General features: G+C 45.3%; 1 protein-coding gene across 3 annotated transcripts in view; it reads left to right on the top strand.

Annotated features, from left to right (window-relative positions):
* Positions 1–20,041, top strand: part of LOC140410904 (3',5'-cyclic-AMP phosphodiesterase 7B-like) — a 336,168-nt gene that overhangs the window by 261,461 nt on the left and 54,666 nt on the right. For all 3 annotated transcript variants that reach the window (XM_072499695.1, XM_072499692.1, XM_072499694.1), the window contains exons 6-7: positions 3,761–3,856; positions 10,185–10,285. In XM_072499695.1, coding sequence (XP_072355796.1) covers positions 3,761–3,856; positions 10,185–10,285 — 197 coding nt within the window. The remainder of the gene's footprint in view (positions 1–3,760; positions 3,857–10,184; positions 10,286–20,041) is intronic.

The following is a 20,041-nucleotide window of genomic DNA, read 5'->3' as shown; positions in this document are numbered from 1 at the left end:
TTCTTGAAACTAATACACGAGGGTGATTCCAAATTCAGTGTGTCATGCAAGCACAGAAGCGTTGACTGTCTCAAACTCTGAAGGTGTCAAACAACAATACAAGATGGCTGGAATAAACAGATACATCACCCTTTTGTTTGAAAAAAGGACTTTGAATTTGTGAAAGTCACATGATGAAGAAACAATGGGATAAAAGCAAATTACTGCGGAGGCTGGAATCTGAAACCAAAGAAAAAATGCTGGAAAATATCAGCAGGTCTGGCAACATCGGTAGGGAGAGAAAAGAGCTAACGTTCCGAGTCCAGATGACCCTTTGTCAAAGCTAGATGATAAAGAAACTATTTTGGTTGTCTGCTTTTCAACCAGCAGAATCTGCTTGTAGACAGCGACCGAAGTCCAGCAAAAGTCATCAAACAGGTTGCAAGTCATCTACAAAGCCACTGTAATAAAAAGCAATACCTTGAAAGTGAGAGAAGAACTCTTCCCCCCCTCCCCCTCCCCCTCGCCAGCCCCCTGCCCCCCCCCCCCCAACCAACCTGTTCCAGCTTCAAGTTCACATGAGCACCAGCCACCTGGAATTTGGAATTCTTTGCTTCATCAGACTTTCCCTTCAATTAGAAAGCATCACTTTCATTGGAGAAACTACAGGCATGCACAAAGAAGACTGAGATAATTATAAGTTGCAACCGTATTGTTTTACCTTTATCTGTATCCAGTTGTGTATGTGTGTGAGATAGATGAGTGCGTGAAATGTCATGTTTTAACATTTGAGGCAAATGTGTGATGATAAATAAACTTCTGTATTTTAAAACTCTACAAAAGCTTGCTGCTGGAATTACTTAATTGTGACTCTCACTTTAGGGTAAGAAACATACACCTTTTACTGATCAATATCATGATCATGGACAGTAAAAAGGAACACACAACTTTTATCTGTGACACTTGGAAGAAGCCAGAAACAAAGAGGTTCAAGGCCACAGTGGCTTTAATGACCATGGGGACAGCATGGCAACCAGTGCTGCAAGGTACAAGGGGCTGGATCCTTCATTTCAGAGACTAAGTGTTGATGGGACTGAATCGGTGGACTTCCACAGCAACAAAATTGGCTCCAGTCCCAGACCAATTCATCAACCGTTAATGGGCTAGCACCAGTGCCACGCAGAACATGGGTGATTCCATTGAAAATCAGTGTCTGATTCACCAGGATCGGGATTGACACTTGGGAGGTGATGGGGCTCATGGCGGTAAATTGCGCAGGGGAGGTACTGGAACACCAGAGCTCCTTGGAGACTACCCCCCTCCCTTCCCTGCGCACCCGATGGGCAGCGGGCAGAACAGGGAAGCACCACACCACCTGGGACACCCTAGCGACTGCCGGGCCCACCCTGGCTCATTTGCTTCAGAGGACCCCCGCCAAAGGGGACCCATGTCACAAGGTGGGAACCGCAGCAGGCCGCCTCCACTTCTGATGGGGATCCACCTAGACGAGGTGCTAGGGCCTGTAAGGCCAAAAAGGTAGACATTAGTTAAGTTGGCATGGGTGCAGAACATGGAATAGCATTAGGGGCTAGGGCACAAACCTGTCCAGGAATTTTCACCGTTTCACAATAAGCACTTTTTCACAACTTGCAACCAGCCTTGGTGCTCTGTCAGAAGGGTGTGAGGGATGAGCTGGGCTGTCTGCGGAGACCTGGCATATAGGTCCTCCATTAAGGTGTGGATGCACCTGTGCACCGAGGTCTGTAAGTTCTTAAGGTCATAAGATATAGGAGCAGAATTAGGCCATTTGGCCCATCAAGTCTGCTCAGCCATTGGATCATGGCTGATCTCATCCTCGGCTTAATGCCACCTCCTGCCCAAATTCAACCCATCACCAATTAAAAATCTATCTAACACCTCCTTAAATTTACTCACTGTCCCAGCAGCCACAGCACTATGGGGTAGTGAATTCCAAAGATTCACAATCCTTTGGGAGAAGTAATTCCTGCTCAACCCCGTTTTAAATGTGCTACCTTTTATCCTAAGACCAAGACCTCTTGTTCTAGAATGCCCCACAAGTTGTGTCATCAGCAAACTTATAGATGGAGTTGGAGACATGTTTTGCCACACAGTCGTGTGTGTATAGGGAGTATAGTATGGGGCTAAGTACACAGCCTTGCAGAGTCCCTGTGTTGAGGACTATTGTGGAGGAGGTGTTGTTGTTTAGCCTTACTGATTGTGGTCTATGTGTCAGAAAGTCAAGGATCCAGTTGCAGAGTGAGGAGCCAAGTCCTAGGTTTTGGAGCTTTGATATGAGTTTGGCTGGGATTATGATGTTGAAGGTGGAGCTGTAGTCAATGAATTGGTGTCTGATGTAGGAGTCTTGTTGTCAAGATGTTCCAGGGATGAGTGGAGGGCCAGGGAGGTGGCATCTGCTGTGGTCCATTTGATGTGGTATGTGAATTGCAGTGGATTTAGGTATTCTGGGAATATGGATTTGATGTTCCTCATGAGCAACATCTCAAAGCACTTCATAATGATCGATGTCAAGGCCACCGCACGATAGTCATTGAGGCGCATTGCCTGGTTCTTCTCTGACACCGGTACGATGGTAGTCTTCTTGAAGCAACTGGGGACCTCGGAACGGAGTAGGGAAAAGTTGAAGCTGTCCGCGAACACATCAGCCAGCAGGTCCGCGCAGATCCCCATCAGGACCAGTTGTTTTCTGAGGGTTCACTTTCAAGAAGGCCGATCTGACTTGGGAAGCTGTGACGGTAGGTATGGGTATGTCCGAGGCTGCTGGGGCAGTTGACAGCGGTTTGATGGTTTCCTGTTCAAACCGAGCATAGAATGCATTGAGTTCATTGGGAAGGGGTGAGCTGCTGCCGGAGATTCAACTCGTCTTCACTTTGTAGCCCGTTATGTTGTTTAAATCTTGCCAAACCGGTGAGAGTCCGTGACTTTAGTTTGTGACTCTAGCTTGGTCTGATATTGTCTATTGGCATCCCTGATGACTTTGCGGAGGTCGTACCTGGATTTCTTGTATAGGTCAGGGTCGTCTGCCTTGAACGCCTCAGACCTGGCCTTCAGTAGGGAGTCTACAACAACTCATATTCATAAGGGACCTTTAACATACAAAACATCCCAAGGTGATTCACGGGAGCATTATAAAACAAAAGATGACAAAAAGCATTAGGTCAGATAATCAAAAGCTTGGAAAAAGATTTTGTTTCAAGGAGCAGTTGTAAAGGAAGAAAACGAGGTAGAGAGGTTTAGAGAGCTTGGGGCCTAGCCCTAGGTGACTGAAGATATGCTTACCAATAGTGGAGGGATTAAAATCAGGGATACACAAGACGGCTTGATTGAGGGGGTGATTACAGTCAACGTTGGGAACATGATTTGAATACATTAACATCTAATTATCAGGCCTCTGCGCCTCAATTAGCCCCTCCCTCACCCCTCCCTGACAGAAAATCGATTCATGTCGCCGTGAGGGCAGAACAACACGACTGGTCTCCAAGGCAATCTATTGTCCGGCTAATCTATTGGAATAATCTCATTGTGTAGAGGTTGCTGACTGAGAAGAATTTACTTTTCTTCCAGGCTGTTCTATATTTTATTCATTCATCAACAAAATCACCTGCCTATCCGGGAGTAATATTGTGCCTCAATTTGATCAATGTAATATAGGATTACCCTATAATGTATTGTTTTATTAAATGTCGGTGCTAAAATGTTGTCAGTGTTAATTAATTGATAAAGAACTCTTCATTTATTTCAGGGAATAGTCTTGTCACCCTGTTGTGTCACCTGTTTAATCTCCATGGTCTCATTCATCACTTCCAGTTGGATATGGTAAAATTGCACAGATTTTTAGGTAAGTCAAATAAATATATGGAAGTATTAAACATATTATATGCCGTGAGTCTAATATTATTGCTGTAAACTGGATTTTTTTCAAATAAAAGTAAGTGTCACGAAAATGGTGATGCAGTGTTCACAAAGGCACTTGTGTTACGACACCCTGGGTTAGTGTGCGGTCAATTCCTGCCCCACAGGCCCCAACACAAGTGAATTAACCAATAATTTGTATAAAGTTTGCATAATCCTTGGCCCCTTGACTGCTCAATAAGTTATAGCACTCAGTTAAACACAACAATTGTTTATTTATAACAGGAACAAAATTGAAATATGCAATAACTATAGCAGAATAACAGACAGCTATCCTACTACTATCCCCTTTTACCATCCAAGCCAGACACACGCAGAGGGAGGGGAAGCGATAAAATAATAGGAATTGAAATGAAATGAAAGATGAGTGTTCTTGCTTCCAATGTCAAGGCATTACAGCAGGCTGTCCTCCCAGGATTCCGAGGGATCAAAGCCACCAGTGTATGGCTAGAGATGATCTTCTGGCAGAAGCATTCAGCCAGTGGTTCCAGGCTGTAGGATTTCTTCTGGGGGAAATCACTTTAACTTTTATAAACCTGGGCTTTCACTCAAAGGATCTGCCTCAGGCTTGTTTAATTCTTACTTGTTTTCAACTCCACCAGAATGACCAACAGCCTCACACAAGATTCTAAAAAGGGTTTTAAACAACTGATCCTGGCTGCAGCTAGTCACTGGACTGGATTTGCCTGCAGTTCAATCTGGCTGTTGAGAGACAATGGTCTTTACTTTAGATCTTCAGAAAGAATTCATTAGATGAGAGAGAGTTCAGAGCTGCTCCCGGTGATTGGCCCTGATCCGGTCATGTGGTCTATGTATCATTATGATGAGGTAATTAGTAACAGACTGTTTCCAATTATGAGAAAGACAGTAATCATAGTTAACAAATTGATTTGGTTCTGGAGCAATGGTGGGCAACCTGCAGCCTGGGCCCACATGCGGCTCATCTGAGTGTGGCCCACGAGACATTATGTTGACTGTTGCCCTTGCGCCGGTTGTCACATTCCGCAAATTTTCATTCACATAGTTGTTCCTACCAGTGTGACTGAAGTGATTATGCATGTAAAGCAAGAGCAAGTGAAGTGAGATGAATGCTCATTGCACATAACATTGACTATGAGAGCTGTGCTCTCCGTCTATGTCCAAAGTGTAAATATTTCTTCTGATTTTACTATTTGAAGTTGATGATAGTTCATAGAATCATAGAGTGCACTTTTACCACAGTGTGTGCTTACCCCGTATGGTGGACAAATGGTCACACAGGTATTCCAGTGCAATCAAAGTTTATTTATTAGACACAAGGTTATATACTTAAGAAATCACGCGTTCATGCACACTAAGACCACAACTATCAATTTAAACGACCTTGACTTAACTTCCAAATGACTGGCAGGTGCAGGGTAGATATGGCCTTATCTGTTTCCTCACGCATGGCAGCTGGAGTTCGAGTAGGTTGTCTGTGCTTGATGGTCGTCCTTCGGTAGATGTCGTGGGTCCTTGAACTTGGCTGATGTCAGTAGCTGTGCTGCAGTTGGAGGTCAGGCGCAGAACCGATCCAAAAGAGAAAGAAATGGGCCGGGATTCTCTGAGCCTCCAAGCTGCAATCGCACCCGGCGCAGGGGCGGAGAATGGGGTGTCGGACCAGTGATTGGGTCCGACGCCTTCCCGCAATTCTCCGGGGACCGTAGAATCGCCAGCAGTCGTGCGCGCGCGGCCGACGCGGCGCCGTTCGGGGGCCGTTGAAAGAGGCCCCCGCGACGATTCTTCGCGGACGACCAGCCGAGTTCCCGTTGGCGTGGTTCACATATGGTTCCACCCATCGGGCGCTTGGAGACGCGGCTGCGGTGGCCATCCTGGTGGGGGGGATCCAGGGGATCTGTCACCGGGGAGGACCTCCACGATGGTCAGGTCCGCGATCAGGGGCCATCGATCACCACAGGCGACTGCTGCGCGCATGCGCAGACCCACGGCTAGAAGTACAGGACCCCGTATTGGCAGCCGGAGCTGCGTGGAGCACTACAGGGCCCTGCTAGCCCTCTTCAAAACAAAGAATCACTCTGGACTTTCTAGAAAAAAGTCCGGAGTAATTTGCGCCCGTTTTCCTGCGGGCGTGGGGACATAGCCCCATTATTGGAGAATACCGCCCCAGATGTCTGCGCTGCCTTTTAACCTTTTAAGGCTTGCGTTTTCCCCGCCCCTTTTGTGGGTCACTGTCAATCAGTTCCTCAGGGCTCCACCTTCTGATCGGTCAGATCCAATCAGGGGCTGCCACATCACTTTTGGGGTGACCACTCAGTGGCCAATCTGGGGGGTGCTCCGAGCAGGAGCTTGGTGCCGTTTCGTCTGGGAAATGATGTGATAGGCAAGGTTGTCCCATAGTCCTTTAATTGCCTTTAATGACCCATTTGCAGATGTGAGTTTCTGTATAAGTCTGGGCTGCCATTTGCAAATATACAAACTGCAGCTTGTCTGTGTCCCAAGCCTCACCACATTTCCGATCATGCTTTGCGGGAGGCCATTTTAGATGGCCACAGGGTCCCTACAGTGCAGAAGGAAGCCATTCGGCCCATCGAATCTATACCAACCCTTCAAAAGATCACTCTACCCATATCTGCTCACACATCCACCCCGCTGTATCCCCGTAACCCCATAACCTAACCTGCACATTCCTGGACACTAAGGGGCAATTTATCATGGCCAATCCACCTAACCCGCACATCTTTGGGCTGAGAGAGGAAACCGGAGCACCCGGAGGAAACACGCAGATGCGGGGAGAACGTACAAGCTCCACACAGACAGTCACCCAAGGCCAGAATTGAACCTGGGTCCCTGGTGCTGTGAGGCAGCAGTGCTACCCACTGGGCCATCATGCCACCCACTACTAATATATAAATGATTGAGCATTTTCATTTCCTCGGTATGAAATATTCGATATGTATTCATGGGGTCATGATTAGTGAACAAGTCTGCTTTCAATCTTGCGGCCCACTGAGATGAAGGCGGGCAACTCATGCGGCCCGCTCACTAGCCGAGGCTGCCCATCAAATGCTCAAATTCTAAATTGGATTTGAATTCATATTCTCTGGATTACTAGTCCAGTGGTGTCAGTTATGAACTTAACGTTTAGCCATTTTAGTCCTTTGGTTGAGGTAGAAACATAACTGGAGAGATTCAGACATAGAATTGCAGGAAAAATGGTCACAGATTTTCCAAGTGACAACATATTCAAGGACTTTGGAAAGGAAAGGGAGTTTGGAGATGGCAAAACAGGTTGCAGTGTGAGAGATTTGAGAGTGCGTTAATTGAAAAGTGTGATGACAATGGTTTTAAAAGGGGATGGAACAGTACCTGGGGAGAGAAAGCCATTTACAGTGTTCATTAACATGGAACCATGAAACATTTAAGTGAGAATTTCTTCAAAAAAGAGACATGCTGTTGAAGCTTTTGTCTTGCACGTATCAGGACAATTCATAAGAATATCAATTGTAAAGAGAGCAATAAATTATGCTGCATGAGAAGAGAGTGCTGATGAGTTGGCTTGGTAACAATGTTGATGTGGCAAGTGCGCCAAGAAATGACTGACCCCCAAGCTTATGTTTAAAATCAAACTAGGCAGGTTGACTCTGATTGGTCAAGGCCCTGAGGAATGAACCAGGAAATGGCTGTCTCTCAAGCTTTTGATTATTTGGAAAATGTGCAATGTGGGGATATGCTTCTTCTGTCTGCAATGGACAGGGGCCAGTGTGTGAATATATGTAGCTTCTAGCACAGAAAGTGAGCCACACATCGAGCCCCAACTGATAATCCTAAATTGGTTGTCAGTGTAATTCTTAGCACAATCAGGATTGTTCAGCACGTGCTGTCTGGTTGCAGAATCACATCTCATGTTGCACACTATGTTTTGAGTTTTGCGAGCATGAGCTAGTTGGGTATGGTCAGTACTTTACCTCTTGCGAACAGCCAAAGGGGCATGCTGTTTGATATGTCATTAATATGCCAGTCATTGGGACATACAGCTTATATTCCTGTCATCACTCCAGCACTGAAATTCATATAGCATATTACTCATTTGTGTGATAGGCAGACTTTTTTTGGCTTGATGGCACAATCCTATTAGTGGCAAATACCACTCGTTACTGAATTATCTGTGTTAAACAGCTAGCTTCACCTGTTGCTCAAATTTATGAGATACCTTACCCTTCCAAGATAATCTGAGGTAGACTGCACACTCTTCAGGACCAAAAATGACTGTCTTAGGTCCATTCATGAGTTTGCGTGACAGAGAGCGAGAAATTATCAGATTAGAGTAGCCATTATCTCATGGGATAGCTTTGATGCACTTGCTTCGGAGTCAAGCTTGTACGGCAAGCAAGGGCTAGGGCCCTGTTTACAAAGTTGCCCATAACGTCAATCGTGTAATGTGTGGAACCATAGGAGCCCCAATGCATATATTGACTTGTGAAGATAAGCTTGGAGTAGTAGACAGTAGTAGAGAATCCAGTGACAGATTTCTCAACTAGCACATCAAGGAAAGACTGTACCAGTTCAAAGGTAAATTTGAGCAGAAGGTGAGTAATGAAATTCTTACATGCAGCTGCAAATTCAAATATCGCAAACATATCATCTACAGCTTGGATATATGCCAGGGTAGGTGGTTAGATGTCATTCTATCGAAGATGATTTTCTCATAAAGACTGACAAAGATGCCCAAATAGATAGTGTTGCTAAGAGACCCCTAGGTCCAGTTCTCACAAACATCCATATCACCAGCCATTTAAACAGGGCCCAAGCCCAAGGCAGAATGTCTCTTTTTACAGCAATACTCAAAGTTCTCTCAGACCGAATGACTATTAGTGAAGTAGGATAACGCCACGAGAGCAGTAAGGTGATTTCATGACAAGATGAACTGTGAAAGGACATGAGGGGGAGATAGGAGACAAACTAGGGAAAGATGTAAAAGGCTATAGCAGATAGATTTGGCTCGGTGGGCAGTCAACTTCATTTAGGATGTTAGGCCTCGGGAGACATAACAATGCATGGTCTACATCAGGTACTTAGAATTCCTCTGTGCCATGTCATGTGGTATACCAGCACCTGATGTATAACAACAACAGTTGGGTAATACCAAACCTTTTACCAACTTGTAGGCTGGTTTAGCACAGTGGGCTAAACAGCTGGCTTGTAATGCAGAACAATTCCAGCAGCGTGGGTTCAATTCCCATACCGGCCTCCCCGAACAGGCGCTGGAATGTGGCAACTAGGGGCTTTTCATAGTAACTTCATTGAAGCCTACTTGTGACAATAAGCTATTATTATTATTATTATTAATTTGGAAATAATTCAACTTATTTTTTTGTTTCTCTATATGTTGGCTTTACATTCGAGAAGAAAAGCAATTAAAGTATATGCCACTGATTTTGGGTGGATATTCTTTTCTGTTGGACTTGAACATCATCTTTTCTTGGACGAGGCCAAAACTTATTTACACTGGTCAGGCTACGTTCCTCTAAAAGTAGTTCAGAGTTGCATGGAAGTAAATTGAGTTGATTTTGCTTCTCATTTATTTGCCTGTGAGGAAGTGCGATTGAATTGGTTGAAGAATCTTTCAACCCAAGGCCCTCGATTATCTTCCAACATTATAAGATTAACGCTGCAGTGAGGGACCATGAGGAGTCTGACTCGGCCTTCATTGCCTGGCTTCGCCAGCTTGCTGAGCACTGTGAGTTCAGGACCGTGCTCAGTGACATGTTGCACAATCGGCTAGTTTGTGGGACCCATACCCTTAATATCCAGAAGAAGCTTCTGGCGGAGACCACAATTAAAAGGCAATAAACTTGGTGATTAGAATCAGTTCATACCTTGGATTTTTTTCTCAGCCATGTTGCCACAGGTAGATGGAGCATCGAAAGTAGGAAGTTCATACCTGGGAAGGCAATCGAATAGTCATCTCTGGTGACACCTCTTGAAGAGCTAGTCTCTGATTCAGAATGGCACTGGTATAAGTTTGAGAGGAGTTTACACAGCTCACTCGCTGCATGACCATGGGGAGAAAAATCTAAGAAAAGTTAGACTCTCATTCTAAAAGAAATCTGGTTTACATTATGATAAAATTTTGTGCAATCCAGTTTCATAACGCATCTTGATTCTGCCAGATAATTATTTAAAAACAGACATCAAAGTTTTACGCTTGTGCAACTCTTGCTTCAGAATTTTAGTGTTAAATGTATACCTAACTTTGACATTTTTTTCACAACCAGTTATGATTCAAGAGGATTATCACAGCCAAAACCCATATCACAATGCTGTTCATGCTGCTGATGTGACTCAGGCAATGCACTGCTATCTGAAAGAACCTAAGGTATGAATGAATTTTATTTACAATTAACTACAAACAAAAAAAGGCTTTTAAAGAAACTTAAATAAAGGCTTGTCACAATGCAGCATTGCCTGAATGCAAATCTCACAGCTCCAGGGTCCCAGGTTCGATTCCCGGCTTGGGTCACTGTCTGTGTAGAGTCTGCACGTTCTCCCTGTGTCTGCATGGGTTTCTTCCGGGTGCCCTGGTTTCCTCCCACAAGTCACGAAAGACATGCTGTTAGGTAATTTGGACATTCTGAATTCTCCCTCAGTGTACCCGAACAGATGCTGGAATGTGGCGACTGGGGACTTTTCACAGTAATTTCATTGCAGTGTTAATATAAGCCTACGAGTGGCAATAAAAGATTATTATTATGAATTGCACAGGACGGGTTTCTTTCGCTTGTGATGTAAAGGATGGAATTGGCTGTAGATTGAAATCTGAGAGATATGCTGATGAGCTGGATAAGTTGATTAAATCAAAAAAGATCGGACTACAAATTCGATGCAATGCCAAGTAGCTGCTATTAGGGAGAGATGCCTTTGAAGCAGTAATAAATTAGATTTAACGGTTTCCGAGGCAATATCCAGGGTTGTGGGGGTGAGGGTGAAGCCATGCCCAATAGTGGCAATAGAACATAGAACATAGAAAAATACAGCACAGAACAGGCCCTTCGGCCCACGATGTTGTGCCGAACCTTTGTCCGAGATTAATCATAGATTATAATTGAATTTTCAGTGCAGAAGGAGGCCATTCGGCCCATTGAGTCTGCACCGGCTCTTGGAAAGAGCACCCTACCCAAAGTCAACACCTCCACCCAACACGAAGGGCAATTTTGGACACTAAGGGCAATTTATCATGGCCAATCCACCTAACCTGCACATCTTTGGACTGTGGGAGGAAACCGGAGCACCCGGAGGAAACCCACGCAGACACGGGGAGGATGTGCAGACTCCGCACAGACAGTGACCCAAGCCGGAATCGAACCTGGGACCCTGGGGCTGTGAAGCAATTGTACTATCCACAATGCTACCGTGCTGCCCTTAAGAACAAATAAATCTACACTATATCATTTTACCGTAATCCATGTACCTATCCAATAGCTGCTTGAAGGTCCCTAATGTTTCCGACACAACTACTTCCACAGGCAGTGCATTCCATTGCCCAACTACTCTCTGGGTAAAGAACCTACCTCTGAAATCCCCCCTATATCTTCCACCATTCACCTTCAATGTATGTCCTCTTGTAATGGTTTGTTCCACCCGGGGAAAAAGTCTCTGACTGTCTACTCTATCTATTCCCCTGATCATCTTATAAACCTCTATCAAGTCGCCCTTCATCCTTCTCCGTTCTAATGAGAAAAGGCCTAGCACCCTCAACCTTTCCTCGTAAGACCTACTCTCCATTCCAGGCAACATCCTGGTAAATCTCCTTTGCACCTTTTCCAAAGCTTCCACATCCTTCCTAAAATGAGGCGACCAGAACTGTACACAGTACTCCAAATGTGGCCTTACCAAAGTTTTGTACAGCTGCATCATCACCTCACGGCTCTTAAATTCAATCCCTCTGTTAATGAACGCTAGCACACCATATGCCTTCTTCACAGCTCTATCCACTTGAGTGGCAACTTTCAAAGATGTATGAACATAGACCCCAAGATTTCTCTGCTCCTCCACATTGCCAAGAGCTCTACCGTTAACCCTATATTCCGCATTCATATTTGTCCTTCCAAAATGGACAACCTCACACTTTTCAGGGTTAAACACCACCTGCCACTTCTCAGCCCAGCTCTGCATCCTATCTATGTTTCTTTGCAGCTGACAACAGCCCTCCTCATTATCCACAACTCCACCAATCTTCGTATCATCTGCAAATTTACTGACCCACCCTTCAACTCCCTCATCCAAGTCATTAATGAAAATCACAAACAGCAGAGGACCCAGAACTGATCCCTGCGGTACGCCACTGGTAACTGGGATCCAGGCTGAGTATTTGCCGTCCACCACCACTCTCTGACTTCTATCGGTTAGCCAGTTCGTTATCCAACTGGCCAAATCTCCCACTATCCCATGCCTCCTTACTTTTTGCAGAAGCCTACCATGGGAAACCTTATCAAATTCCTCACTAAAATCCATGTACACTACATCCACTGCTTTATCTTCATCCACATGCTTGGTCACCTCCTCAAAGAATTCAATAAGACTTGTAAGGCAAGACCTACCCCTCACAAATCCGTGCTGACTATCCCTAATCAAGCAGTGTCTTTCCAGATGCTCAGAAATCCTATCCTTCAGTACCCTTTCAATGACTTTGCCTACCACCGAAGTAAGACTAACTGGCCTGTAATTCCCAGGGTTATCCCTAGTCCCTTTTTCGAACAGTGGCACGACATTCGCCACTCTCCAATCCCCTGGTACCACCCCTGTTAACAGTGAGGATGAAAAGATCATTGCCAACGGCTCTGCAATTTCATCTCTTGCTTCCCATAGAATCCTTGGATATATCCCGTCAGGCCCGGGAGACTTGTCTATCCTCAAGTTTTTCAAAATGCCCCACACATCTTCCTTCCTAACAAGTATTTCCTCGAGCTTACCAGTCTGTTTCACACTGTCCTCTCCAACAATATGGCCCCTCTCATTTGTAAATACAGAAGAAAAGTACTCGTTCAAGACCTCTCCTATGTCTTCAGACTCAATACACAATCTCCCGCTACTGTCCTTGATCGGACCTACCCTCGCTCTAGTCATTCTCATATTTCTCACATATGTGTAAAAGGCCTTGGGGTTTTCCTTGATCCTACCCGCCAAAGATTGTTCATGCCCTCTCTTAGCTCTCCTAATCCCTTTCTTCAGTTCGCTCCTGGCTATCTTGTATCCCTCCAATGCCCTGTCTGAACCTTGTTTCCTCAGCCTTACATAAGCCTCCTTTTTCCTCTTAACAAGACATTCAACCTCTCTTGTCAACCATGGTTCCCTCACTCGACCATCTCTTCCCTGCCTGACAGGGACATACATATCAAGGACACGTAGTACCTGTTCCTTGAACAAGTTCCACATTTCACTTGTGTCCTTGCCTGACAGCCTATGTTCCCAACTTATGCACTTCAATTCTTGTCTGACAACATCGTATTTACCCTTCCCCCAATTGTAAACCTTGCCCTGTTGCACGCACATATCCCTCTCCATTACTAAAGTGAAAGTCACAGAATTGTGGTCATTATCTCCAAAATGCTCCCCCACTAACAAATCTATCACTTGCCCTGGTTCATTACCAAGTACTAAATCCAATATTGCCCCTTCTCTGGTCGGACAATCTACATACTGTGTTAGAAAAGCTTCCTGGACACACTGCACAAACACCACCCCATCCAAACTATTTGATCTAAAGAGTTTCCACTCAATGTTTGGGAAGTTAAAGTCACCCATGACTACTACCCTGTGACCGTCAGCTGCACTCTCTGTAAACTCCTGGCTCTCTTCTCACTCTTTCCAAAATCTGTTTCCCAATCTGTTCCACCACATCTCTGCTACTATTGGGGGGGCCTATAGAAAACGCCTAACAAGGTGACTGCTCCTTTCCTATTTCTGACTTCAACCCATACTACCTCAGTAGGCTGATACTCCTCGAACTGCCTTTCTGCAGCTGTTATACTATCTCTAATTAACAATGCCACCCCCCCCCCCCCACCTCTTTTACCACCCTCCCTAATCTTATTGAAACATCTATAACCAGGGACTCCAACAACCATTTCTGCCCCTCTTCTATCCAAGTTTCCGTGATGGCCACCACATCGTAGTCCCAAGTACCGATCCATGCCTTAAGTTCACCCACCTTATTCCTGATTCTTCTTGCGTTGAAGTATACACACTTCAACCCATCTCCGTGCCTGCAAGTACTCTCCTTTGTCAGTGTTCCCTTCCCCACTTTGGCATCCTGAATATCGGCTACCTTAGTTGCTGGACTACAAATCCGGTTCCCATTCCCCTGCCAAATTAGTTTAAACCCTCCCGAAGAGTACTAGAAAACCTCCCTCCCAGGATATTGGTGCCCCTCTGGTTCAGATGCAACCCGTCCTGCTTGTACAGGTCCCACCTTCCCCAGAATGCGCTCCAATTATCCAAATACCTGAAGCCCTCCCTCCTACACCATTCCTGCAGCCATGTGTTCAGCTGCACTCTCTCCCTATTCCTAGCCTTGCTATCACGTGGCACCGGCAACAAACCAGAGATAACAACTCTGTCTGTCCTGGCTTTTAACTTCCAGCCTAACTCCCTAAACTCGTTTATTACCTCCACACCCCTTTTCCTACCTACGTCGTTGGTACCAATGTGCACCACGACTTCTGGCTGCTCCCCCTCCCCCTTAAGGATCCTGAAGACATGATCCGAGACATCCCTGGCCCTGGCACCTGGGAGGCAACATACCTTCAGGGAGTCTCGCTCGCGACCACAGAATCTCCTATCTATTCCCCTAACCATTGAATCTCCTACAACTATTGCTTTTCTATTCTCCCCCCTTCCCTTCTGAGCCCCAGAGCCAGACTCAGTGCCAGAGACCTGGCCGCTAGGGCCTTCCCCCGGTAGGTCATCCCCCCCAACAGCATCCAAAACGGTATACTTGTTTTGAAGAGGAACGGCCACGAGGGATCCCTGCACTGGTTTTTTTTTTTCCCCTGACTGTAACCCAGCTATTCTTGTCCTGTACCTTGGGTGTGGTTCCCTCCCTGTAACTCTTCTCTATCACCCCCTCTGCCTCCCGGATGATCCGAAGTTCATCCAGCTTCAGCTCCAGTTCCCTAACACGGTCTTTGAGGAGCTGGAGTTGGGTGCACTTCCCGCAGGTATAGTCAGCGGGGACACCGGTGGTATCCCTCACCACCCACATCCTACAGGTGGAACATGCAACTGGCCTAGCCTCCATCCCCTCTTACCTTCCAGAATATAGCTGCCCTGTGGACCAACTGGATCTTCGCCCTCCGACTCTGCTCCCAGTCAGCTGCACTCTCTGTAAACTCCTGGCTCTCTTCTCACTCTTTGCGGAAATGTAGGAAACAAAATGAAAGGAGCACCTTACTCCCTCCTCACCTAACTCCCTCAGTCACCAAACTCTCACTATAGCACTCAAATGCACCAAATTCAGCACTCCCTCAGTCACCAAACTCTCCCTATAGCACTCAAATGCACCAAATGCAGCACTCCCTCAGTCACCAAACTCTCACTATAGCACTCAAATGCACCAAATTCAGCACCCCCTCAGTCACCAAACTCTCACTATAGCACTCAAATGCACCAAATTCAGCACTCAGTGCAAACAAAGTCTGCACTGTAAGGGATCACTTTTATACTGTGAATCTAGCCTCTGAAAACTGGCCTAATCCAATAAACTAATTAACAAGCTCCAGCTGCAAGTGCCTACAAGTAGAAACTTTGTTTAAAGCTGATTGAAAATTCACCTTCTTCTAAATCAAACAGCAACTTTTAAGTGAATTAACTAAATAAAAGAAAGACTAGACTTTAGATAAAAATGAAGCCTTATACTCCCTCAGTCACCAAACTCTCACTATAGCACTCAAATGCACCAAATTCAGCACTCAGTGCAAAATCTTCGGGGTATCGGAGCAGCCAGAGCTACACATGGGGAAGGGGGCTAACGCCCTTGCTTTCGCTTCCCTAATCGCATGCCGGAGAATCCTGCTCGGCTGGCGATCGGCAGCACCACCCAAAGCTGCAGACTGGCTCGCTGACCTCTCGGAATTTCTCCACCTGGAGAAGATTAAGTACGCTATCCGAGGGTCAGAGGAAGGCTTCCTGGACACTTGGGGGGCAGTTTGTCGGTCTGTTGAAAAACCTGTTCGAGGACAGCAACGAAGAGTAAGTGAATAATAATTTTTTTTTAAACACCAAGATATAGGTGTGGTACCAAAAGACTGCGCAACCCGCTAAAGGCGGGGGTGGGGGGGCACGGCAGGAAGGTGGGGAAACCATGAGAGTTGGGGGGGGGGGGCTACCCCACTTTATTTTGTTTTCCATTCTGTCCGGAAAAGAAAAGGAGAGAGAGGGGGGGGCACAACGGGGAAGGGGGAGGAACCATAGACCGATCCCGAGGGCAATGAAATGCACATAGGGTCAGTTAAACGAAGGACAAAATAAACCTCTCTGTATAATAAAGGAAATTAGCGCTGGCGAGAAAAATGTGATGTGTATATATACAACTGTTTATAAATATGGGAAATGCCAATAAAAAGCTTTAAAGAAAAAAATGAGATTTAACGGTGAATTGAGCTGATGCTGATCATTTTCGCAGGTATCTGCTGCAGCCAAGGCAGAATACTAAAAAGTTCAGGAATGTTGGAAGCTCCTGACACCATTTTGACCTCTGCCTTCATTGTACATGTGCAGTTTGCATGTGTGCAAATAAGGCTTTCAAGCAGTATCAGGGGTCACAGTGCTTTGGGTATTAAATAGTCACCTGCATGTAATAAAGGAATCTTTCCCAATCTCTTCAGTCTACAGGGGATGAAAGTAATCTGTCGATCTCATATTTATACGGATATCTAAAAGGCTCGTCATGTTATTACTGCAAACCTCACAGCAGAGCCCAAAGTGACCTTCTGTAGTTCTCCAGCTAAAATGTAAACAAAGTAATGATCATTATAATGTCTAGGACCTGTTTCCATGATTTTCCACAAACAAGTTCAAAGTTTAACTAAAACATGTTTAAATTTGATTATTGTGCCAGTACAATGTTGTTTAATGTTTAGTGGCCCACTCTTGCATGCAGCTTTGCTTATTGGTTTCCGGTCTAACTTAATTGAAGTTGAGCGAAATTGCAGCACTAACTGGTAACCACTGTTGTTCAGAAATAGACAATTAACCATCAACGGTTGTCTTATTCATGTTGAATGTGCATTCTCCAAAGTAAAGTGATATCAGAAAAAGATGAAGTGAATCTGGAACAGGGTACTTTTTGATCTATTCATACCAAAGCTTTTCACTGTATGAAATACAAAGCCCTAGAAGATTTATGTTACACCAGTAACATAAATGATGTAAACCTCTATGCAAAAGCTTAACTTTTCTAGCATTATTTGATTGATCGATTGATATTTATTGTCACATGTACCGAAGTACAGTGAAAAATATTTTTCTGCGGCCAAGGGAATGTACACAGTACGTACATAGTAGACAAAAGAATATATGAAGTGGAAAAGAGTTTTAGTAAGTCAGAACGGTGATAAGAGATAAAAGAAAATGGTCTGGTTGAGAGAGCTCACATAGAGACACCATGCTTCGGCACCATCTTGGGGTTTTTGTTTTGTAAAGCAATTTTAAAGGTTATGAAGAAAAGCCAGGATATTTAGACTATGGTGAGTTCTTTCAAAAACTTCCTCAGGGTGAAAGCAAATAAGCTGCCGGTTTCCTGGTCACAGGTGTGGGGTACTGTTGTAACCTAGAGATTGTATAGATGAATAACAAATGCTAAAAGTTGGAAACAAACAGAACACTGCAAATGCATAACTGTCGGTTAGTACCTATTGAGAATAGGTTGCAATTTGGGTTATATTACAAATAATTTCAACCAAAACTTTAGGAGGCGATTTTCCGCCCCATTGCGCCTGGCACAAATTTCACTATGTTGAGAGAATAGCGGGAGAGGCCAAAACCGGAATCTGAGCCAAGCGCCAAACAGTGCACGATAGTCCTGGCCCCCTGCAGCTGATGATTAACCTGTTAAAAACAGCATTAACATATTCAAAATTGGCTTTAAGCCAAATTCTCCCAGCTCCTGCTATTCTCCCACCTGCCGGCGCAGCGGGAAGCCGGCGGGAATCACTACTGGTTTCCATCGCCTGAGACCATACGTGATGAACATGCCAAGGGGCTCTGAGAACATAGTAGCCCTGGGTGCTCGGAGACATGCTCTGGCACCTAGCCGTGCCAATCTGGCAGGTTGGCACCACCAGGTTGGCACTGTCAGGGGGTAGTGCCATGTTAGCACTGCTGAGGAACGGATCCTGACAGCGACAGGGCTTCAGAGGAGGCGGAGCATGAAGGAGGAGCATTTGGTGATCCTCACTTGAGGGAGGAGGAGGTTAGCGATACTTGCTGATATGGTTGTGGAGGGAACAAGGGGTTGATACCAATGAGGGTGGTGGTGGGGAGGGGGCACTGAGGCCCTGATACCGACGAGGATGGTGGTGTGGGTGGGGGGGCAGCTAATCTCTGATCCTGGGGATGTTGGGATGGAGCCTTTTTTGTTAACCCAATCTCTGTGAAGTCAAGCTTGTCAGCCCATTTAGGTCCCACCCTTCTCAATGCCGGTGCAAATCATTCCCAAAAAATGACTAAGTGCAGGAAGATCTCAATGGGAATCGCGTCGGAACAGCTGGCACAATTCGCACCGATTTATTTCCATTCCCAGGACGACACTTAGTCATTTTTTGGAAACATTTCGCCCTCAATTTCTCTTCTTCTGCATAATACACAAGGACTTATCAATATTGTATAATGTGCACATATTGCACGCACACTTCACAAGATGCATCCAAGTGGCAGGAAGGCCTACTTGTTGTATTTAAATTTACAGTCCTCCCCCTGACTCAGGAACCTTGGTGGGATCAGCACCATTGGTCCAGGAAGGGTGAATCCTGGTAGTCACACAAGGAGCATAACCATGAACATGATGTATCCATGATTTTACAGTGAAAGTCACGATGGTCAGAAATCAATAAATTTGGGACCCTCTTGGTTTGCCCTAAATTTTCATTTACCAACCCAAGAGACCCACCAACACCCAGAGTGAAGATTTCCACGATTAACTCCAAGCTAGAACTCTGTAATTGTGCAATATTTAAAGCCAAATATTGGCTTGTAAACACAGGACCGGATTTAAATGATTAAAGTTATTCACCTCAATCTAATAAGCTGCCCGGAATGCATCCTGTCATGGAACATTATGCCACAGAAATCATGGTTAGCCACGTACCAAGAACAGAACAATTGCTTTCTGCCATCTGCAAAACACTATAGTGACTCTTGATATCCTCCCTTTGTTCATGCGACTGCAGCGAAAGATAGTTACATAACTAGGCTGAAGTGCATAGATAAATATACATAATGAGGCTACTAGGCAAACATATGGTATTAAGCGTGTATTATATCGGCACTATAGACAGGTTGGAAAATACACTTCACATCAGTGATTGATTGTAGGCCATCCACCAAACGCTTTAGGAATTCTGTGTTGCTCTTGACATCATATTTGTACATAATACCACGTTCTCCCCGTGTGCGCGTGGGTTTCCTCTGGGTGCTCCGGTTTCCTCCCACAGTCCAAAGATGTGCAGGTTAGATGGACTGGCCATGCTAAATTGCGCTTAGGGTCCAAAACGATTGGGTGGGGTTAATGGATTACGGGATCAGGGTGGAGGTATGGGCTTGGGTAGGGTGCTCTTTCCGGGGGCCAGTGCAGACTTGATGGACCGAATGGCCTCCTTCTGCACTGTAAATGTTAAGTAAATTCTATGACATAGGAGAAAAATTAGGCCACTTGACCCATCGGGTTTGCTCTGCCATTCGATCATGGCTGATATTTTTCTCATCCCCATTCTCCTGCCTTCTCCCCATAACCCCTGATCCCCTTATTAATTAAGAACTTATCTATCTCTGTCTTAAAGCTACTCAGTGATTTGGCCTCCACAACCTTCCGCGGCAAAGTATTACACAGATTCACCATCCTCTGACTGAAGAAATTCCT

This window comes from Scyliorhinus torazame, chromosome 4, assembly GCF_047496885.1.
Source record: "Scyliorhinus torazame isolate Kashiwa2021f chromosome 4, sScyTor2.1, whole genome shotgun sequence".
In the NCBI taxonomy this organism is placed as follows: domain Eukaryota; kingdom Metazoa; phylum Chordata; class Chondrichthyes; order Carcharhiniformes; family Scyliorhinidae; genus Scyliorhinus; species Scyliorhinus torazame.
The sequence above is the reverse complement of the archived record's forward strand: the minus strand, read 5'-3'. Positions and strand labels throughout refer to the sequence as shown.